We start from the raw sequence: 24341 nt of genomic DNA, 5'->3' as shown, positions 1-24341 counted from the left end.
AGCATTTGAGGACTATATTCAAATTCGAGCCTTTTCCTAATTTAAAATACTTTGCATGGACCTTCATACACTGCATTTTTTTGTTTCTTACAAAGATAAAAAAAACAACCTTTAATTTAGAAGTGTTAGATAATTTATCTTGTTTTGAGAGTTAATTTCTTATTTTAAGTGTTCAACATGCTTATTTCTAGATTTAATAATCTTAATTTAAGAAATCTTGCCAAGGTAAATTATCTGTCCATGCAGCAAGATCATTTCCCTCAGATTTACTGTTTGATCTGGTTTTTAGACTAAACACCTTTTTAGCTTAGTCATTCTTCACTAATACTGAGTATTTTTTCTCTAAATATATATATTTTTCATAATCTTCATCTTAATTTGCTAAAAGTAAGAAAACAAAATATGCTATTGCTTATATTTAGCGTATTTCACTTATTTTAAGGCTGTAAAAAGTTAAATTTTTAATTAATCTCATTTTAAAACCATCATTTTATGCTAATGTTTAGTGTATTTCACTTATTTTGAGGGTGTAAGAGGTTAATTTTTAAGTAATCATCTTAAAACCAGCATTTTATGCTTGTTTAGTATATTTCACTTATTTTGAGGCTGTAAAAAGTTAAACTTTAATTAATCTCATTAAAACCAGCATTTTATACTTATTTTATGCCTGTGTTAAGTGTATTTCACTTATTTTGAGGCTGTTAAAGGTTAATTTTTAAGTAATCTCATCTTAAAACCAGCATTTTCGTCTTATTTTAAGCCTTCTAAATGCATCTGTAGACATGTTTATTTCTAGATTTAACAATCTTAATTCAAGAAATTTTGTCAAGTGAAAATATCTTGCTGCATGGATGGGTAATTTCACATGTTTTGAGTACCTTTTGCCTCAGATTTAGTGGTTTTATCTTGTTTTTGACACCTTTTTGCAGTGTAGGAATGACACATCTACATTTTCCAGTAGAATCCAATAATAAAAAGTGCTTTATGTGTTCTTGTGTTGCATCAAGTCCAACAAAAATTCAGAATCGAGTTGTTTTACTTGAATTTATTGGCTTTTTCAAAAAGTGACAATAGCTTTTTATCCATAAAACTAAAGAGTCACAACATTGGCTTGAATTAAAGCACAGCTTGATGTCTGAATACAATACAGATGAGCAACATGTACTTAACTCCTGATCTAGTAGTTCAAATACATTTTTGTAAATAGGCAAAAAATATAGCTGTTGCGATTCTAATCTTAGTTTTTTTTTCAGTATATGTTGCACATACATGCTATCAGCATTAATTACAAAAAGCTAGGCAAATGTAGGGAGATTAAGGTAGCGTTAACTGTAGAGGTAATAAACAAAAGGATATTCATAGTGTTAGTTTAACAATACAGTGAGTGAAGTGATACAAAACAGTCAAATCACATGATTATAACAAAAGGATGAGTACACTGTATACTACACCAGAACCGACAGCAGCTTTGTTACTGTTATTAGCCGCATAAATGCTCTTCTTAGTGACATTGCTTAGCCAGTAGTGATGCTATTAAAGAATCAAATGTGCTGCACATAAAAGGTTTCTGATAAATGCCCACAGAGCATTAAAGGTGCTCTTGTTCCCCGCCACCAAAACACCTAAACAGTTCTAATCCGATATCTAATAATAAAGTTTTCAGCGTTGCACTCCTGGGCAGCTACACAGTTGAGAGACACTTCTAGGGAAACGTTGTAAAAGAGGAAAAAAGGAAGAAAAAAATACCATAAAGTTGACCGGTCGGAGCCAAACACAGAAAATACTGGATCGTTTAGGTTTGTCGGGGTTTAATAGCACAGTTGGTGTTGGAAAAAAACTGTTCCAGTGTGAGTTTTCAGTACGTCAGGCGTCATAGAGTCCATGAGAATGAATGGACTAAATGACTTGTGTGCTAGGACTGAAAACTAACAGATTTAACCCTTTGATGCTCAACATATTAACCTCTTCTAATGCGCAACATGGGTCAAAAATGACCCTCATTCATTCCCTTCATGTTATTTAATGCTGCTGTGTGTTTCTGTGCTCTTTTGATATCAACTTATTTTATGATTGAATATTCCAAATTTCCATTTTGCCTCTCATACTTTATGAAGAAAAAAAGGTTTTTGTATGTTTACACAGCTAACTACTTAGCCAAGAAGTTAGCTAAGTAGTTAGCTTAGCAAGCTACTAGGCTAAATACTTAGCCAAGAAGTTAGCTAAGTAGTTAGCTTAGCAAGCTACTAGGCTAAATACTTAGCCAAGAAGTTAGCTAAGTAGTTAGCTTAGCAAGCTACTAAGCTAAATACTTATGCTGCGTTCAATTGCACTCAGAACTCGGAAAGATCCGACCTCCGAGTCGGAAAAGTGCAATAGAACGGCCCTTGAACTCGGGATTCCGACTCGGGAATTGGGGTAGGATCCAATCCAAGCAGCCCGAGTAGGTCGGAAATACGTGGAAAACGCCAAAGCAAAATGGCGCCACACACCGTGAGAGGTAAAAAGTCACTTTATCTTCAACATTTAGTCTGTTATGTGTTGTTTAATTTACCGATTGTGTTACTAATAGCTGATGTAGCTGATGTTCTTCCCCAGAATAACTTTTAAATGAAACGCATTTACCTCGGAAGTCGGAATTTCCAACTCGGATCTCTCCGAGTTCCGAGTGCAATCGAACGCAGCATTAGCTAAGTAGTTAGCTTAGCAAGCTACTTAGCTTAAAAAGGGATATGGGTCATTTCTGACCCGTGTTGTGCATTAGAAGAGTAGTGACACAAAAATTAATAAAGGAAAACATAAAAATTAGGAAGTATGATGATCGAAAACAAACTGATTGAGGAAAACCTGGAATACTGAATAATGAAAATGATTTATTGCAAAGATATAGAACATAAAAACTCTGTCACTGGGTCACTTTAGACCATGTTGTGCATCAAAGGGTTAAGAGATTTGTGCAGCACGAACAGTAATTTGAGGCAAAAAGAACCCGTAGAGATGTTTACTTCAAGTTCCTTGTTGACGGAGCAACGACACGAGTTGCCGTCGCCAATAAAACAAAAAATAATAAAATGCCTTGTTGATTATGAAGGTGAACAAACACAAACTATCAGCTGTATTCTGATGGTTTTTAAAAAGGTTCGAGACAATGAAACAAAAGTTTTTCTCTTCTGTTAAAACATCTGCAGAATGTATTTGGCAAATTTTCTTCCACTCGAGACAAGCGAGACTGTAAACAGAAACAAAAATGTGGACAACCAGTGGAAGAACAAATTGAAAACATTCCACGGTCCATTTTTTACAAAAACATCCAATCCATTTTAGAAGGCCTCAAGAATTTCATAGTGTTGTCTATACAGTATATGTAGTTGGGAACGAGCTAGGGCAGGGGTCGGCAACCTTTTTTCCATGAAAAGAGACATTTTTGGCCAAAAAACTGAAAGAAAAATCCATCTTTGAGCCTTATAATGAAAGTAATTTGCCACTTTTTTACTGCAAATCACTCATCATGAAGCTCTGGTAGTTCTTGTAAAGGAATCTGTCTTTTCTGTTGTAGCTAGTTTTGCAAAAATTTTATTTAAAATGGCGCAAAGAGCCAGATGTTCAAAGGCTGTAATGCACATTTAAGTCGACTAAAATATTGTTTTTCCTGCCTACAGGATACATATTTGTACAATTAGAGAATGTAAGAATCAGTACAACAATGTGGATTAAATTGTAGACAAATTTAATTTTTTTCTTTCTTGTCAAAGCAACAGGTAGCTACTGGAGAGGTGCCGAAAAGGTTGCCGACCCCCAATCTAGGGTCTAGGATCTGACCCTATCTATCCTGTGTTTTTTTTCATGGAATCGGTTGGTAGAACTGCTGTAGCTACACTTGGAAGGAAAGTATGTGAAGTCTGTGTGTTTGTGTGTATACTGGTGTGTTTCTCCTGTGTCTGTCTTTAGCTTTAGCCACCCCTCACCACTAGCGTTGTGTTCCCCTGTAACCGTTCCAGTGAAGGAAGTCTTAGAGGAGAGAGCACTTCCTCCTATTCTTCTTGACCGGTGGAGGGCAGAGGACGGCCCGGATGGCCTCGTCAAACACCGTTTTAAGGCCACGTTGAGTCAAGGCGGAGCACTCCAGGTACTTGACGGAACCTGAGGACACGACACATATCAGTTTATTGTTCGGTAAATTAAAGTTCAGAGACAACTCCTTAGTGCTGACTGTGTGTGGTTACCGATCTCTTTGGCCATGGCCAGTCCTTGGGGATATGTGATCGGAGTGAGCTTCTTCTCCTTCAGCTTCTCCGTGGTGTCCTTGTCATCTCTCAGATCCAGCTTGGTGCCCACCAGGATGATGGGAGTGTTGGGACAGTGGTGTCTCACCTCAGGGTACCACTGCACACACACACACACACACACACACACAATGTGGACAAGGGTTAATACACTGGTTCTCAACCTTTTTTCAGTCATGTTCCTCCTGTGAAATATTTTTCAGCCCAGTTCCCCCTAACCAGGGCAAAGCATTTTTGGTTGAAAAGAAAAAAAAAAAAAAAAAAGAGTTAAAAACAGAGTGCTGTGTCATCAGTGTCTGATTTATTAAACTTTGGAACTGATAAACACAAACAAAATTCAATCATTTGGAAAAAAACAACTATTTCAACCATTTTAAATGTTAATAACCCATGACTAAATTTATTGCACATATTTCCCATCACTAAAATGTAGTGATTCAAACTAATGTAGTAAAAACAGTGACCATAGAACCATTTAAAACTATAACTGCTACGCTTCAACCACGACTCCATCTTTGAGTTTTCAAGTGATTGACAGGTGATGCCAGGTGATGGACAGGTTGGGTCGAACCATCCTGGTATGGGGGGGGGGACTCTGGGTTTTTAGGATAATTAAATTGAATAGCCTACTGAATATAAAATTCATTTTATGAACTTATATTTTCCTAAAATATTTATTTAATATTTTTAAAGGATTTTTGTATGGATGCCACTTTTTAAATGTATATTTTAAAACATTTCCCAGCAGACACTCTTCCCCCTAAAGGAAACACGGCTGTTGTTTTTCTTTTAATGTATGAATTGTTTTCAGCCTCATGGCATCATCCTCCTTGTGATGAACTGTTTCTCTGTCCAAGCACTTTATAAACTGATGATTTTAAAAGCTGCTATATAAATAAAGTTATTAGCATTATAATAAAGTGTGGAGATTATTGTATCGGTTTTGTTGAAATAGATCTATTTATTATTTCCTATACACAGTCTGGACTAGATCATTCCATTTGTGCTCCTTTGTCTTATTCTGACAATATCTTATTAATAAGAGACACATGAAACATGTTAATAGTGCGCCTCATTTTGCTTTTGAGACAAAAAGCACAGATTATCTCACTGCATGAATAAGAATTAGGATAATACATGGGTAAAAAAAAAATCAATCTTTTAAATCTGAGTCATCCTTTGATAAAACCAATCAGTTTCCCCTCTGACGCCTCTCATTAAATCATCATCATTAAAGTCTTTACGTAGTGTTTCGACATTAACTCACCTTGGCACGGACGTTTTCAAATGAGGCCGGACTCACGAGAGAAAAGCAGATGAGAAACACATCCTGGTGGGAAAAGAAAACAATACAATCAGAGCCGTGTCAATCATTTCCTGTTAAAGAGTAAAAACCCTGCTGTAAGTATCATGTCCCATAAAAGGTGTGGCTGTTTATTTCCCTTTAACTTCCTCGTTCGTTCTAGATTCCCAAACTTTCCCAAATGTTACGCAACAAATGCCACTGACGTCAAAACACACGTCAAGCCGACAATTAATAACTGGATAGATTTAACTTAACCCTTTATTATTTTCTCTTAGGTTAGTAAGTTTACTGATATACTTAACACCACGTAGAGTGTTGATTTTATGATTTTATTTGTATACATGCATATTTTATTTTGTGCAGGCAGTACATTTTACATTTTATTTTATTTATTTTTATCCTTTTTTTTAATTTATTTTATCTTATTGCATTTTACTGTTCTATTGTTTACTTCATCTCTTTGTATTGTGTTATCTATTTATTGTTTGTGCAGCACTTTGGAAATCTTGTGTTTGCTAAAATTGTGCTATAATATAAATAAAGTGGATTGGATACACTATGTTTTATGTGGTAATTATGTTTGTTTGTGTCTAGTTTAGTTTTAATGTTATTTAATGCGTTAAAGTTCTTATTTGTTATTGTTGTTTTATTTATTCATTTAGGTTGGTTTTGTGATTTTGTTGTTGTTCTTTTTATTTTTATTTTTGTTTGTCCATTGGTGTTTTGTTTAAATTAATAAAAAAAATATTTAAAAAATAATAATAATTGGATAGATGTGACAAATATATATATATATATATATATATATATAAGCTTTAAGACCAGATTTTGTTCGTCCACTTTTTAATTGAATTCCTTTTTTTTTTTGGTTTTCCCACTTCATCTCAGTGATGTGAATACAACTGAATGATGCCCAACTGCTACATACATTTATATTTATTTATTTATTTATTCATGTTATGTATTTATTGGATGTAAATAGTTAAATTGTAGGTTTTTGTGTCTTCTTTTTCTTTACATATTCATATTATTAACCTTCGTGTCTCTGTACAATTTTGATGCTAACAACTGTAAATCCATTTGTGTTGTGAAATTTCCTAATAAAAAGATAATTACAAAAAAAAAAAAAACACACACTTCAAGGACAACACAGCACATCAAAGAGAATATCATAATAAGTGAGATATAATAGAGCGTCTCTTGTCTGGTTTTTAGTTTCATTTTACCGTCTGTGGGTAGGAAAGTGGGCGGAGTCTGTCGTAGTCTTCCTGTCCTGCTGTATCCCAGAGACCCAGGTTCACCGGCTTCCCGTCCACCATCACGTTGGCCGAGTAGTTGTCGAACCTGACAGAAGAAACGACGTTAGAATGAGTTAAACCCATCAGGGCTCATTAAATATTCATACTGGCAGTAAAAGGAAATAAAACCGAGGTCTTAAAATGGAACACAGACTTTTAATTGATCTGTTGTGCCCAGTTCTGTCTTGAAAATGACTCATCGCTTATTATTTGGCTCTGCTGATCTAAGATCTTGTTTATCTGGAGCCTGCTGAGCCACAGACAGATACAGACACACAGCTGCTGCAGGCAGACAGACACAGGAAAGGTTTTACTTCCCACAACTTCACTTTACTTTAACCCTCTGGAGTCTCCAAAAGCTCCAAATCCAGACTCCTTCATGACATTGCATTTTATCACATTTTATGTTGGACTAAAGGACTAAAAAAAGACACAAAATGGCCAAAAAAGACACAAAATGACAAAAAAAAGGACACAAAAAGACACAAAATGACAAAAAAAAAAAAAGACACAAAATGACCAAAAGACACAAAATGACCAAAAAAAAAACACAGAAGACACAAAATGACTAAAAAAAAGACACAAACTGACCAAAAAGACACAAAATGACAAAAAAAAAGACACAAAATGATGAAAAACCCAACACAGAAGACACAAAATGACCAAAAAAATACACAAAATGCCCAAAAAAGACACACAGAAGACACAAAATGACTAAAAAATACACAAAATAACCAAAAAAAGACACAAAATGACCCAAAAACAACAACACAGAAGACACAAAATGACTAAAGAATACACAAAATGACCAAACTGTTACGCTAAACACACAAGACCCAAATAAAATAGAGTCCCACTAGAATAAAAACCAGAGTTGATGACAGGATCACACACAATCACAAGATCACATTTATGTTGGTTTTTCTTTGTTTCTTTTTGGTTCTAAATGTTGATCCAGTAAGTCAGAATAAAAAATCTATTATTATTATCAGGTCATATAGGTGAAAAAAATATATACCAACATGGCATTTAAACATGTTTTAAGTGGTGAATACTGGCAGGATGGAAAGGAGTCAGACATGGACTAAATAACCCAAAAAGACTCCATGGAGTTAATCATTTTTAATATTTAGTTGCAGCAGTGATTGTACAATATTCTGCACGCAACCAGAAAGGCAACTAAGGAACAAGATGCCATCAGAATGCTGCAGCAGCCATTTAGCAGACGAGGGCGGAGAGGAACAACTTAGTGCTGATCGATATCTGCTCTTACATAAATAAATAAGATGAGATACTCACACTGTGGGGATGTATTCTCCAGGAAAGGCATTGGTGGTGTAGCTGATGAGCAGGCAGGTCTTACCCACAGCTCTGGAGGAGAAAAGAAAAACATGACTCAGTTTGTATTTACAGGCTTTCTAGCACTTTAAATGTGCCTAAAACAAACATTTACACACTCTCAGAGCCTTTATAAATACATATATACAACCTAAAATGTATAAAATGGTAAGTTTTTGCAGGTTTTTTTCAAATTTTGCATTCAGCATATTTAATGCAATATTTTGTCTTTAATTTTTTTGTGTGATTTGTGAATTTTTTTGTGTGTTTTTGTCATTTTTGTGTGTGTTTTGTCTGTTTTTTGTCAATTTTGTGTGTTTTTGTATATTTTTTTGTCTATTTTTGTGTGTGTTTTGTCTCTTTTTTGTGTGTGTTTTATGTGTCATTCTTTGGGTGGTTTCTGTTAAACAAATATATTTTTATGATTGCTTTCTGATGGATTCTTTTGTAAAAAAAAATGAAGCCTTTATGCCCCAACTATCGCCATTTTCAAAACAAAACTTAAGACCAAACTCTTTTTGGATGCTTTCTGCAGTTAATGCACATTGTTTTTATGTTTTATGTCTTTTTTTTATTCTCTCATTTACTTTAAACTGCCTCTTTGCTGTTGATGTTCCATGGTATATATACATATTTCATTTTTTACTTGTATTATTGCTAAAATTGTGTATGGTTCCATATTTTTTATTTGTCCATTGTTTTTGTGTGAAGCACATTGAATTGCTACATGTATGAAATGCACTATACAAATAAATATGCCTTTGTACAAACCTTATATTTGTGATATCACAGAAGGCCGTGCAGTTTATATTATAAAGCATTGTTTTCTGCATTTAATGTTCTGTAAAAAGTTTTCATTTCAACATATATCTCACAACATCTAGTCCAAAACAGAAACATAAGAATGTGTTAATAAAAGGTTAATGTTAGACTGATAAATGGGTTTATACAAAACACAAATACTCACATTTGAGAGGTTGTTACCAGTAAACCTTTGGCATTTTTACTAAAAAATGATTTAAAATGAGTGTTTTCTGTCTATCTGCTTATTGATAAATCATCCAATCATTTCAGTTGCTTTTTAAAGCATCCAAGTCTAAAACAAGTTCTGTTAATTAACTCTCTGGAGTCCAAATTTTGCAGTTTGCATTTAGCTTTTTTAATGCAATATTTTATCTTTAATGTTTTTGTTGTATGATTTGTCATTTTGTGTGTGTGTGTGTGTGTTTGTCTGATTTTTTTGTCATTTTTGTGTGTTTTTTTTTTTTTACATTTTTTTGTGTGTTTTATGTATGTTTTTTGTCATTTTTTGGGTGGTTTCTGTAAAAAAGAATTATGTGTTTTCGGTGTGTTTTGTGTGGGGTTTTATGTGGGGGTTTTTGCAAAAAAAAGAAGTGTTTTTATGTGTATTTTTTGTAATTTTGTATGTTTTTTGTGTGTTTTTGTGTGTTTTCTGTGTGTTTTCTGTCATTTTTTGGGTGGTTCCTGTAAAAAAAAAGTGTTTTTGGTGTTTTGAGTGGGTTTTTATGTGGGATTTCTTGTAAAAAATAAATAAATGTGTTTTTATGTGTGTATTTGTCCTTTTTGTGTGTTTTTCTTTGTGTTTTATGGATGTTTTGTGTGTTTTTGTAATTTGGTGTGTCTTTCTTGTGTGATTTTTTGTGTTGAAAATGTTGATCCAGTAAGTCAAAATGAAAAGTTATCAGATATCATATCTGATATCTGATAACAATACCAACATGGCATGGTGAACACTGTTTAAGTCAGACAGAATGGAGTTTGAGGCTATTTTGTCAGTTTTTGACTACTTTTCAAAGGGTTAAGTGAAGAGATTTACATGATGTGTAGACTGGATTTAGTTTTTTTTTTAAAGCTCACTAGAGGAGGCAGAAGGTGTATTTACTGAATGTGAAACTAAAGTGCAGCAGTCTTTAACATGACCCTTTTGTCCTGCAGGCTCCCTCTAGTTCAGAACTGAAAACAATAAATGAAACGGAGTCATCGTCCCATCAGTGACTGGGCTGCTGTGGTATCCACCACCACACCCACAGCAACCAGTCAGGAGCATGTTGACCTCCCACAGATTATAGGAACACATAGAAAAGGAAGTCACAGCTCCTTCTTCAATCATTCACCAATCAGCAGGCAAACCTTATATACTAACTGGACTTTTAAGAAGCTAGAAACACGCCACACAGTAACACAGAACCATAAAAACATAAAAAAACAACACATAAACATAAAAACAACACATAAACAAGGCGCTTGAGTAATTTATAATTTCTCAACTGAAAAGTAAATGTTGCCAAACTCTAGTTAAGAGGGATAAATTATGATGACTGACTCAGCCAAGAGTGACACAACAACTTAAGTCACAGATTAACCAACAAACTTACATACTAGCTTTGTTTTGTAACGCAAAAAGAGTTCACCATGTTATTAATAACCCATATTATTAATGGCTAGTGTCAGCAAAAGATAAGATTTAACTTAGAGCTGCAACAATTAATCGAACAATAATCGTTTATTGAATGAATCCTCAACTATTTTGATAATACAATAATTGGTTTTTAGCAGTTTTTTTAAAGACAATAAGTCCAAATTCTCTGATTTCAGCTTCTTCAATGTGAATATTTCTGGTTTCTTTGTTCCTTTATGACAATAAACTGAATATCTCTTTGGTTTGTGGACAAAACAAGAGATTTGAGGACGTCATCTTGTGGTTTGGGAAACACTCATTGATATATTTATACATTTTATTGACCACACAACTAATCGATTAATCGTTTAAATAATCGACAGATTAATCCATAATGAAAATAATCGTTTTGTCCACAAACCAAAGAGATATTCAGTTTATTGTCATAAAGGAACAAGAAACCAGAAATATTCACATTGAAGAAGCTGAAATCAGAGAATTTGGACTTATTGTCTTTAAAAAATAACTGCTCAAACCAATTATTGGATTATCAAAATAGTAGATGATTAATTTAATAATCGATTATTGTTCAAGATTGAGGAAACACTGAAACCGGGATAACTTAAGTCACACATTAACCAACAAACTTACATACTACATAATCGATTAATCGTTTAAATAATCAACAGATTAATCGATAATGAAATTAATCGTTAGTTGCAGCCCTGAACCGGGATAATTTAAGTCACAGATTAACCAACAAACTTGCATATTAGCTTTGTTTTGTAATGCAAAAAGAGTTCACCATGTTATTAATAACCCATATAATTAATACTTAGTGTCAGCAAAAGATCATATTTAACTAAATCAATCAATCAAACTTTATTTATATAGCGCTTTTCATACATATAAATGCAACTCAAAGTGCTTTATAACCCCTCTGGAGCGTAAACAGGTAGTTGAAGTTGGAGCTAAGTTTTGGGAAAACTGAAACAAAAAAGCTTTAGCTAGTCTGGCAGCTTTTATCAGCTACCGTTGTTATTTAATATTTAATAGTTGACGATTAATTTAATAATCGATTATTGTTCGATTAATTGATTAACTGTTGCAGCTCTACTCTGGTTAAGAGGGATATATTATGTCCGACTCACCCAAGAGTAAGAAAACACTAAAACCTGGATCACTTAAATCACAGATTAACCAACAAAATTTACAACCTAGCTTTGTTTTATAATGCAAAAAGAGTTTACCATGTTATTAATAACTCATGTAATGAATGGCTAGTGTCAGCAAAAGATAATATTTAACTTAGAGCTGCAACAATTATTTGATTAATCAAACAATAATCGCGGACGTCATCTTGTGGTGTGGGAAACACTGATTGACATTTATCAACATTTTATTGACCAAACAACGAATCGTTTAATTGTTTAAATAACCGGACAGATTAATCGATAATGAAAATATTTGTTAGTTGCAGCCCTATATATTTTTGTCAAAAATGGTCAAATTTTATTAAAAATGCTGAAAATGGGTCAATTATGGTCTGTTGAAACATATTAGAGCATCATATAGACAAAAATGTTTATATTTATATGAGAAAAGAATAACAAACATTACAAAATAACTACATATGAGAAACCCTAGCAAGGGCAGCATTTATATAGAAAGAAAGAAAAACAATTTGATATTCCATATCACATTTAAAAACATATGGATATATTTTTATGTGGATATATTGCCCAGCCCTAGTTTAGAGGGATATATTATGTCTGACTCACCCAAGAGTGAGAAAACACTAAAACCGGGATCACTTAAATCACAGATTAACCAACAAACTTGCACACTAGCTGTGTTTTGTAATGCAAAAAGAGTTTACCATGTTATTAATAACCCTTATAATGAATAGCTAGTGTCAGCAAAAGATAATATTTAACTTAGAGCTGCAACAATTAATCGATTAATCAAACAATAATCAAGGACGTCATCTTGTGCTTTGGGAAACACTGATTGATATTTATCAACATTTTATTGACCAAACAACCAATCGTTTAATTGTTTAAATAATCGGACAGATTAATCGATAATGAAAATATTTGTTGGTTGCAGCCCTATATATTTTTGTCAAAAAAGGTCAAATTTTATTAAAAATGCTGAAAATGGGTCAATTATGGTCTGTTGAAACATATTAGAGCAACATATGGACAGAAATGTTTATATTTATATAAGAAAAGAATAACAAACATTACAAAAGAACTAAATATGAGAAAGAAAGAAAAAACAATTTGATATTCATATCACATTTAAAAACATGGATATATTTTTATGTGGATATATTGCCCAGCCCTAGTTTAGAGGGATATATTATGTCTGACTCACCCAAGAGTGAGAAAACACTGAAACCGGGATCACTTAAATCACAGATTAACCAACAAACTTGCACACTAGCTGTGTTTTGTAATGCAAAAAGAGTTTACCATGTTATTAATAAACCATATAATGAATGGCTAAAGATCATATTTAACTAAATAACCCCCCTGGAGCGTAAACAGGTAGTTGAAGTTGGAGCTAACTTTTGGGAAAACTGAAGCAAAAAGCTTTATCTGGTGTTTAGTCTGCTGAGTCTGGTTTTTTCCAGCTTAACGTGGTTATTTAAGTTAAATATTAAAGTGGGAGACACAAAGTTAAAGTCAGCTCGGTTATATTAACTCACCCGTCTCCGACAACGACACACTTTATGGCCTGCATTGCGCCGCAGCTAGAGGAATGCTAAGTTAACCCGGGACCAGCTAACTGAGCTCGGTAGTCTCGGTTCCTTTGTCCGGGTTGATCGCTGTTAAACGGCCCAACCGCGGGTTCGATACCAGGCTGCGGCGGTGCGGCGGAGCTCCGGGGACGTGGAAGAGCCGGTTGGGGGGACTTGCAGTAACTTATCTAGCACTTTAACACAAGTTTAGTTTAGAGATTCCCTCGCAACATTCCCATGCTGATCTGGAAGCTCTGGAGCAAAACAGCGGCCACCACCCCTAAGAGGAAAAAACCAAGCTGCCACCAGATGGTGCATCCGGTGCGACGCCCACACACACTTTAACCAGCTGTAACCAGCTGTAACGGCCTCAAAACGAGCTGGCGATGATCTACTTAGGCTTTTATAAAAGTCAGAGGATTTAATAAGATTAAATGTACCGAGAGGTTTGTGTTTTTACAAAGGAGATTTAACTTGGAATATTATAAAATAACGAGTACGTCGGACTATTAAGGGTGTGACACGGTGTGAGGAACTGACGTCACTTCTGTTTAGACTTTACCCCGAGCTTTGCCTTCCAGGAGCCAAAAGTTTATTTTATTATCCCTTAAAAATATAAAAAGCAAATATGCCATTAAGTTAAGTCTGGACTTTGCCCGTCTGCTTATATTCTGAATTATAACTTATTTTTATTTTATTATCTTGCTTTTCCGATTTTTACTAAATGCCTGATAATATGTGTCTTTTTGTTTCTTGAATCCCCCTATTATATATAGATAGGTTAAGTATAATAGTATAATATATATATAGTATAGTATATATAGTACTATATATATATAATACTATATATATATATATAATTTATATAGTATAGTACTACATATACTATACTATATATATTATACATTATTATTAAAATTATATATATATATATAATATTAATTTATAATAATAATAATAATAATAATAATAACAATAATAATGATAACAATAATAATAATAATAATAAATTATTATTATTAATTACTTGGTGATAAATATGTCTGGTCTGGAAACCAGAATGACATTTTTTGTTAAAACACACAACACATTGTTTTAGTTTATTTTTTAAGTCATTTTATAAGTGAAAAAGTGTTTTTCTCATTTTTTTTCAACTTTGTAAATATGTGATATGTGGGTACTGTTTTGATAATAATAAAAATGAAAAATAAATAAATAAATAATAATAATCTGCCTGCGAGTCTAAGCCGCTTCAGGAAGCCCAGATCTGAAACTTCCTGTGTGTGTGTCACACCGTAATGAGTCCTCCCGCTGACCATAACAGGTAGAGAAGCTGTCGGGGTGGAGCAGCAGCAGTAAAAATGGAGCTCAGTCACAGATAGAAACATGACCTGTCACTCACCAGTCATCCTGCCGCCTCACTAACGGCCACAGTAACCTTGGTAACGGCCGCCTCACTAACCGTCACAGTAACCTTAGTAACGGATGGCGGGTCTGTCCTACCTGGTGCTCCGGTTCTCGGGCTCCGCCGGTCGGACCTACGGAGTCTTCTCCAAGGGACTCACCAGGACTTTGTTGATATTCTTTGATCTGGCATGGCGACTGAGAATCAGATTCCCTTACATCTACCTGGTGGCGTCCATGATGTTTAATGTCAGACTACAGGTAATTATTATTATCACTCTTCCTCCTGGTGAACGGACCAGTCGGGTTGGTAAATTACCTGTTTACCAGCTTGTTAATGACAGTTAGCTAACTGTGTCTGCTGACTGCTCGGTTCTTAAACATTTACTGGTTTCAACACTAACTGGTTACCTTTGTTGTGTCCTTACTGGTTTCCATACTAACTGGTTACCTTTGTTGTGTCCTTACTGGTTTCCACACTAACTGGTTGCCTTTGTTGTGTCCTTACTGGTTTCCACACTAACTGGTTACCTTTGTTGTGTCCTTACTGGTTTCAACACTAACTGGTTGCCTTTGTTGTGTCCTTACTGGTTTCCATACTAACTGGTTACCTTTGTTATGTCCTTACTGGTTTCAACACTAACTAGTTACCTTTGTTGTGTCCTTACTGGTTTCCACACTAACTAGTTACCTTTGTTATGTCCTTACTGGTTTCCACACTAACTAGTTACCTTTGTTATGTCTTTACTGGTTTCCACACTAACTGATTACCTTTGTTATGTCCTTACTGGTTTCCACACTAACTAGTTACCTTTCTTATGTCCTTACTGGTTTCCACACTAACTGGTTGCCTTTGTTATGTCCTTACTGGTTTCCACACTAACTGGCTAGCTTTGTTATGTCCTTACTGGTTTCCACACTAACTAGTTACCTTTGTTGTGTCCTTACTGGTTTCCACACTAACTAGTTACCTTTGTTATGTCTTTACTGGTTTCCACACTAACTGATTACCTTTGTTATGTCCTTACTGGTTTCCACACTAACTAGTTACCTTTCTTATGTCCTAACTGGTACCAGTTAGTGTGGAAACCACACTAACTGGTTACCTTTGTTGTGTCCTTACTGGTTTCCACACTAACTGGTTACCTTTCTTATGTCCTTACTGGTACCAGTTAGTGTGGAAACCACACTAACTGGTTACCTTTGTTGTGTCCTTACTGGTTTCCACACTAACTGGTTACCTTTCTTGTGTCCTTACTGGTTTGTTTCCACACTAACTGGTTACCTTTGTTGTGTCCTGACTGGTTTCCACACTAACTGGTTACCTTTGTTGTGTCCTTACTGGTTTCCACACTAACTGGCTAGCTTTGTTATGTCCTTACTGGTTTCCACACTAACTAGTTACCTTTGTTATGTTCTTACTGGTGTCCACACTAACTAGATACCTTTGTTGTGTCCTTACTGGTTTCCACACTAACTAGTTACCTTTGTTATGTCTTTACTGGTGTCCACACTAACTAGTAACCTTTGTTATGTCCTTACTGGTTTCCACACTAACTAGTTACCTTTGTTATGTCTTTACTGGTGTCCACACTAACTAGTTACCTTTGTTGTGTCCTTACTGGTTTCCACACTAACTAGTTACCTTTGTTGTGTCCTTACTGGTTTCCACACTAACTACTTACCTTTGTTATGTCCTTACTGGTGTCCACACTAACTAGTTACCTTTGTTGTGTCCTTACTGGTTTCCACACTAACTGGTTACCTTTGTTATGTCCTTACTGGTTTCCACACTAACTAGTTACCTTTGTTGTGTCCTTACTGGTTTCCACACTAACTGGTTACCTTTGTTGTGTCCTTACTGGTTTCCACACTAACTAGTTACCTTTGTTGTGTCCTTACTGGTTTCCACACTAACTGGTTACCTTTGTTGTGTCCTTACTGGTTTCCACACTAACTAGTTACCTTTGTTGTGTCCTTACTGGTTTCCACACTAACTAGTTACCTTTGTTGTGTCCTTACTGGTTTCCACACTAACTAGTTACCTTTGTTATGTCTTTACTGGTGTCCACACTAACTGGTTACCTTTGTTATGTCCTTACTGGTTTCCACACTAACTGGTTACCTTTCTTGTGTCCTTACTGGTTTGTTTCCACACTAACTGGTTACCTTTGTTGTGTCCTTACTGGTTTCCACACTAACTGGTTGCCTTTGTTGTGTCCTTACTGGTTTCCACACTAACTGGTTGCCTTTGTTATGTCCTTACTGGTTTCCACACTAACTAGTTACCTTTATTTTGTCCTTACTGGTTTCCACACTAACTAGTTACCTTTGTTGTGTCCTTACTGGTTTCCACACTAACTGGTTACCTTTGTTGTGTCCTTACTGGTTTCCACACTAACTGGTTACCTTTGTTATGTCCTTACTGGTTTCCACACTAACTGGTTACCTTTGTTGTGTCTTTACTGGTGTCCACACTAACTAGTTACCTTTGCTGTGTCCTTACTGGTTTCCACACTAACTGGTTACCTTTGTTATGTCCTTACTGGTTTCCACACTAACTGGTTACCTTTGTTATGTCCTTACTGGTTTCCACACTAACTAGTTACCTTTATTATGTCCTTACTGGTTTCCACACTAACTAGTTACCTTTGTTGTGTCCTTACTGGTTTCCACACTAACTGGTTACCTTTGTTGTGTCCTTACTGGTTTCCACACTAACTGGTTACCTTTGTTATGTCCTTACTGGTTTCCACACTAACTAGTTACCTTTGTTGTGTCTTTACTGGTGTCCACACTAACTAGTTACCTTTGTTGTGTCCTTACTGGTTTCCACACTAACTGGTTACCTTTGTTATGTCCTTACTGGTTTCCACACTAACTAGTTACCTTTGTTATGTCTTTACTGGTTTCCACACTAACTAGTTACCTTTGTTGTGTCTTTACTGGTGTCCACACTAACTAGTTACCTTTGTTGTGTCCTTACTGGTTTCCACACTAACTGGTTACCTTTGTTATGTCCTTACTGGTTTCCACACTAACTAGTTACCTTTGTTATGTCTTTGCTGGTGTCCACACTAACTAGTTACCTTTGTTGTGTCCTTACTGGTTTCCACACTAACTAGTTACCTTTGTTATGTCTTTACTGGTGTCCACACTAACTAGGTACCTTTGTTGTGTCTTTACTGGTTCCCACACTAACTAGTTACCTTTGTTGTGTCCTTACTGGTTTCCACACTAACTGGTTACCTTTGTTATGTCCTTACTGGTTTCCACACTAACTGGCTAGCTTTGTTATGTCCTTACTGGTTTCCACACTAACTAGTTACCTTTGTTATGTCTTTACTGGTGTCCACACTAACTAGTTACCTTTGTTATGTCCTTACTGGTTTCCACACTAACTGGTTACCTTTGTTATGTCCTTACTGGTTTCCACACTAACTAGTTACCTTTGTTATGTCTTTACTGGTGTCCACACTAACTAGTTACCTTTGTTGTGTCCTTACTGGTTTCCACACTAACTAGTTACCTTTGTTGTGTCCTTACTGGTTTCCACACTAACTGGTTACCTTTGTTGTGTCCTTACTGGTTTCCACACTAACTGGTTACCTTTGTTATGTCCTTACTGGTTTCCACACTAACTAGTTACCTTTGTTGTGTCCTTACTGGTTTCCACACTAACTGGTTACCTTTGTAACAAACATTATAATCTTCATGAAGCCAGGATTTATTGCAGGATGATATTATACAGCGTTAGTTTAACTAGGTGTAACATTAGCATATAATCTTGCAAATGTTTTAAATGGAGTTACATTTTGTCTAACTATCCATCTGGAAAAGGTGTTGTGTCCTTACTGGTTTCAACACTAACTGGGTGCCTTACTGGTGTGTGCAGCTGTTTTTTTGCCTCATTTAGCAGATTTGTCACATATTTAATAAACATATACAGACATTTAACATGGTTTTATTGTTAATAAACTTGGTTATAATCAATAAAAAACTTGGAAAATGTCCAGATATCAGCTCTTCAATTAAACTCTTATCAGCTATTTTTGTTGTTGTCATTATATTTGTCCAAACAAATGAACCTTTAGTTCTACCAGACATTAAATGAACAAGAAACTGAAGAAAACAAGGTGGTCTAGTCATTTTTTTCCATGACTGTAGAGGTGATGGTTCATGAACAATTAAATTGTGTCGTAGTGAATTTGAATCCAGCTCTAACTGATCTTGCAAACATTATATTTTCATGCTTTCTTTTTATGTATAGGTGGCTGTGATACAACAATATTATCCACAGTGGAATGAGATGCCACCTGGAAATCTCCAGTTAAATGTTTATTAACTGCTAACTGAGGCAGAACACAGCTGCACACAGAGCACGGCACCCAGTTAGTGTGGAAACCAGTAAGGACACAACACCTTTTCCAGATGGATAGTTAGACAAAATGTAACTCCATTTAAAACATTTGCAAGATCATTGGCTAATGTTCATGAAGATTATAATGTTTTCTTATAATGTCACTTTTTGTTGTTGAAACTGAGACGTTGATTCACAATATTCACATCAACTAGAGGAGACTAAAGGTTGAGACTCTGAGTTGGTACCAACTCATCTCGCATTCCCAAGGATCACATATTGCTACTTTAAATATTTAATGTCATTTTCTATATATCGCTATGAAGGCTTCAACTATCTTATAACATTTTAGCCATCTGCTTTGTCAATAAACGGTCTATGAAACGTTAAAAATAGTAAAACGTATTCATTGTAGCCTGATTGATGCTGGATTTTTGAGGCAGATACTGATATTGATATAAAAAAGGTTTATAAAAATAAAAAAGTAATGATTTTTATCTATTTTTGCCTGTATTGCAATTGCAGTTTTAAACATGTAGTTAACACTGTGACAATAAACAAAACTACTTGAATAGTCTGAGGAAAAGCTCAAAGTATGTAGGGTAGCTAAAATTTTCTACTCGATACCATTTTTGATACCACAAGGATAAAAACAAAGACGCCAAAATTTAACAGAAATATTTTTATTAACAAGAAAAATGCAACATGTAAAAATGAACAGAACCACAGGTTAAATATTTATAATAAAAAACAGTTGTACAAAAAGAAACTGCAACTATGATAACAAGCTTCAGGTCTGAGGTAGTGCAAAAAATAAATAAATACAATAAATACAATAAAAAATAACAATTAGAACAATATTTTGAGGTTGTATGCTGTGCACAATATTAGGCAGGCTTGATAAAAAATAACTTAAGTGTTCATTCCTTGGCAAGGTATCAATACTTTTGAAAATGAGTATCGTATCCCAATACAACGTTTTAGTATCAATACTTTTTTGAGTATCGATACTTTTGACAACCCTAATAGTATGTGTACCGTGACGATGTAAGTTAAAGGCATACTATGCAGGAAATGTCTCTTACTGTTTGTAAACAACATTCAAACTTGGACTCTTCCTCCCCACATAGTAATCACTTGTTTTGGTCATAAGTGATGATTAAATTTGTATGATCCTTTATGTTGTTTATTTAGGAAAATCTTGTGTCGTCTTCCTCTAACGTACACACGTTAAAGTAAGTCAACGATGACTTTTGGTTTAGCCCGAAACACAAACAAGACTTTTGTTTGACCCGTCCGTCCACTCTGGCCTCTTCTCTATGTGGACTTTTATAGGAACAACAATATTTAGGAGGCAGGCTTTTCTTTACTGCTGTTTCTAATTTATTATTGGCCAACATGTACGTTGACACTGATGCATTTATTGACAACAAACTAAAAAATGCAACTAGAGCGATTTATTGGCCTGGCTGGTTTATCATTCAACTCTAATGATCATATAAATCATCAAATGTGAGACACTGGAACCAGCGATTTTATGTTTTTCATTCCTTTGCTGAACAAAGGACTGAAATATATTGATTATCAGCTATAAAAAACTGACATATGAATGTTTTTTTCTGACTAAATATCAATAAAAGACAATACGATTATTACTTTAACTGATCAACTACTCTCAACCTCAAGTACACATTAACTTTACCTAATTTTTAACCTTACAAATTCCCATCAGTGCTTACATACAGGTACACCTAAAAAATTGAATATTGTGAAAAAGTTCAATATTATTTGTCAATTATTTCAGAAAGTGAAACTCATACATTATATAGATTTATTACACATATAGTGAAATATATCAAGCCTGTTTTTCTTGTAATTTTGATGATTCTGGCTAATAGATAATGAAAACACAAAACTCAGTGTCTCAGAAAATTAGAATACTACATGAGATCAATAAAAAAAATGATTTTTTTACACACAAATGTCAGGCTTCTGAAAATTTGTTCATTTCTATACATCAATACTTGGTTGGGCTCCTTTTGCATGAATTACTCACATATTCAACTTCTTCACAATATTCTCATTTTATACTGAGACACTGAGTTTAGTGTTTTCATTATCTCTAAGACAGAATCATCAAAATTAGAAGAAATACAGGCTTGAAATATTTCACTCTATGTGTAATGAATCTAGATAATATAAAAGTTTCACTTTCTGATAGAATTGACAAAAAATATTGAACTTTTTCATGATATTCTAATTTTTTGAGATGTACCTGTGTAAAGAAAAAGACACAAAATGACCAAAAATAGATGGAAAAATGACCCAAAAATGACAAAAAAGACACAAAATGGCCAAAAAAATACATAAAATTACCAAAAGAGACACAACATAACAAAAAAAATACATAAACTGACCAAACAGATGCTAAAATGACCCAAAAATGACCAAAAAGAGACATTAATTTACCAAAAGAGACACAAAATACCAACTGTGGACTCACATATTCAACTTCTGATCAATATTCTAATTTTATACTGAGGCACTGAGTTTTGTGTTTTCATTATCTCTAACCCAGAATCATCAAAATTACAAGAAAAACAGGCTTGAAATATTTGATGATTTTCTAATTTTTTGAGATGTACCTGTACTTGCTGACACATACACTCTCTATGGTGCTTCAACCTAATTTGGTTACATTGTTTAGAATTTAAATGACGGTTAAATTACAGTTTCAGTGACCTGTTAACATTTTTTCCTGCATATAAAACTGTCTTCTGCATTAATTTTCCATGTTTCCTGACCGCCTCCTCATCTCTTCACAGGTCCACATTGAAATCCACTGAGTCCTCAATGCCTGTGTCTGGACTTAAATCACTAAATAGTGGGCAACGCCATGTTTCAGCCCTTTAAGAGAAACTGTCTGCCACTGCACAGCGATGTGGAGGACGATTAATTCTGTGTGACGATGCATCAAAGTGACACGACGGCTGCTTGTTGTTGTCACACGAGCCCAGTGATCCCAGTGGTCCCAGTGATCCCAGTGCCTTCGGAGCGGGAGGACGCCAGCGACGTCTGCAAAAAATGAGCCGAGGTGAGGACGGAGGGGGCCAAAATGTCTCACATTCGCCCTTTTAACTCGCCACCTGAGACCCGTGAGCCGCTCGTCCTGTCCGTGCAGACTGAGGCGGGCGGCGGCTGCGTTCTGATGCTGCCTTTTCTCTCTGGATGTGGAGGTTTTTGGCGTGGACTTGAAAACAGAAACAGATGATTGTGACTGTGTGGTACTTTGTAGCTTCTCTTCATTGTCTGACATGTATGTTTGTTTATTAGGGTGCGTAGTGTCAACATCTCACTTTAATTTAAAGAGTTAAATATCTGCACCGCATGACACAAACGAGCATGTTTTCTGTCCTCGGTGGCTCGGTCACTTTATTCGTGGCTCGCTGTTTAAAGCGGTACGTTAAACACAGATACAGCTGCTGCTACTGGAAATGTAAAGTCTGTTACTGAGTGCAGTCAAAGGGAATCACTGCATGTCTTCTTTGTGTTCTCACACACACACACACACACACACACACACACACACACACACACACACATACACACACAAAACACACTGCACACACATACTGGTTTTCATACATCATGGGGACCCCAGTTTTTATCATCACTTGTGGGGACCACCCTTTCTAGAGGTTGTAGAGAGCTGAAAAAAATTAAGTAAACTTGCCACAGCTTAGTTATGCTATACACGCCTTCAAACCTCTGAAATCAAGTGATGTTTTAATCAGGCTTTATGGGGACATCCGGGAAAAACGACTAATAGGGACCTTCTTTTACATAAAACCATAAAAATGAGATACCTTTCTAAGAAGCCAAGACTTATCATTGTTTTAACAATGAAAAAGACACATACACACACATACACTGGTTTTCATACATCATGGGGGACCCCACTTTTAATAATCACTTGTGAGGACCACCCTTTCTAGAGGTTGTAGAGAGCTGAAAAAAATTGAGTAAACTTGCCATAGCTTAGTTAACCTATACACGCCTTCAAACCTCTGAAATTAAGTGATGTTTTAATCAGGATTTATGGGGACATCTGGTAAAATCAAGTAAACATACTTTCAGGGTACATCATTTACATGAATTAGCATATCTCACACAGATTATTTGGTGACTAATGGGGACCTACTTTTACAGAAAACAATGAAAATTAGATACTTTTCTAAGAACCCAAGACGTATCATTATTTTAACAATGAAAAAGACACACACACACACACACACACACACACACACACATGTCCACACACTCATTGATGTTCTTTCAGCAAATCAGTTGCACTGGAAAGGCTTGTTGGTGGATGAATATTACCTGCAATGTTTCTTTTTGGGTTGTTTTTTTAGCAGAATTTGTTTTATTTCTGTAAAAAAAAGTGTCGAAATTACAGAATTGATGGTAAGAGTGATTACATTTGGGAAGTAATAAATTAATGAAATCACAATTATGAGCCTTTTCTGCCTCGTTCATTTTTTAGGTTTTGCCATTTAAAAAGACAGCTAGTTTTTAGTATCAACACTACGCTAGAGTAATAAACCTCCTTGTACATCACACTTTCACACACAACCTCATTTGACCATAATTGAAAAATCTATTTAATTTCCCACTATATGAATACATACTTCCTACAGGCACTGCATTCGTTTTTATAAAGCTGAGAGATCTTGTTTAACCCTCTGGAGTCCATGAAAGCACCGGAGCAAGACTTCTTCATGACGTTGCAACGTAAACACGAAGCAGCATGGAGTCCTGCTGTCAGCTTTTTACAAGTTTCCATGTCCAATTTAGTGCATCAACCCTTTTTCAGCAAAGGTAAAAAAAAAAAACCTGACCAAGTGTAAGTTTTTGCAGAGGTTTTTCAAATTTTGCAGTTTGCATTTAGCATTTTTAATGCAAAATGTTTTCTTTAATGTATTGTGTGTGATTTTTGTCAATTTTTGTGTGTTTTTTAATCTGTGTTTTTGTGTGTTTTTATGTGTGTTTTTGTGTGTGTTTTTTTTGTCATTTTTTGGGTGGTTTTTGAAAAAACTTTTTTCAAAATGTTTTTTTCGGTGTGTTTTAACTGTGTTTTTATCTGTTTTGTGTGATTTTTGTGTGTGTTTTATGTGTGTTTTTGTGTGT

At 35.0% G+C, this 24341-nt stretch overlaps 2 protein-coding genes across 2 annotated transcripts; one reads left to right on the top strand and one right to left on the bottom strand.

Annotated features, from left to right (window-relative positions):
* Nucleotides 1-1030: 1030 nt before the first annotated feature.
* Nucleotides 1031-13856, bottom strand: LOC131982639 (ras-related C3 botulinum toxin substrate 1). Its single transcript, XM_059347167.1, has 6 exons — nt 13355-13856; nt 8184-8255; nt 6813-6930; nt 5548-5610; nt 4221-4380; nt 1031-4137 (listed from the first exon to the last, which is right to left on the bottom strand). Exons 1-6 carry the CDS (start codon nt 13387-13389, stop codon nt 4007-4009), a joined length of 579 nt encoding a protein of 192 aa, XP_059203150.1. The 5' UTR covers nt 13390-13856; the 3' UTR covers nt 1031-4006.
* An 861-nt stretch (nt 13857-14717) lies between these two features.
* Nucleotides 14718-22723, top strand: LOC131982644 (small integral membrane protein 10-like protein 2A). The gene is made up of 2 exons (XM_059347174.1): nt 14718-15052; nt 21977-22723. Exons 1-2 carry the CDS (start codon nt 14873-14875, stop codon nt 21995-21997), a joined length of 201 nt encoding a protein of 66 aa, XP_059203157.1. The 5' UTR covers nt 14718-14872; the 3' UTR covers nt 21998-22723.
* Nucleotides 22724-24341: the final 1618 nt, after the last annotated feature.

This window comes from Centropristis striata, chromosome 13 (genome assembly GCF_030273125.1).
Source record: "Centropristis striata isolate RG_2023a ecotype Rhode Island chromosome 13, C.striata_1.0, whole genome shotgun sequence".
Classification (NCBI taxonomy): Eukaryota; Metazoa; Chordata; class Actinopteri; order Perciformes; family Serranidae; genus Centropristis; species Centropristis striata.
This window is presented reverse-complemented; position numbering and strand designations above follow the sequence as displayed.

Coding starts and splice junctions, on each gene's coding strand:
- LOC131982639 (XM_059347167.1), bottom strand. CDS start 13,389: ATGCAGGCCATAAAGTGTGTCGTTGTCGGAGACGG. Junction 6,931..8,183: donor GGAGAATACATCCCCACAGT/GTGAGTATCTCA, acceptor TTCTTCTGTCAG/GTTCGACAACTACTCGGCCA. Junction 4,381..5,547: donor TTGAAAACGTCCGTGCCAAG/GTGAGTTAATGT, acceptor GTGTGTGTGCAG/TGGTACCCTGAGGTGAGACA.
- LOC131982644 (XM_059347174.1), top strand. CDS start 14,873: ATGGCGGGTCTGTCCTACCTGGTGCTCCGGTTCTCGGGCTCCGCCGGT. Junction 15,053..21,976: donor TGTTTAATGTCAGACTACAG/GTAATTATTATT, acceptor ATCTCTTCACAG/GTCCACATTGAAATCCACTG.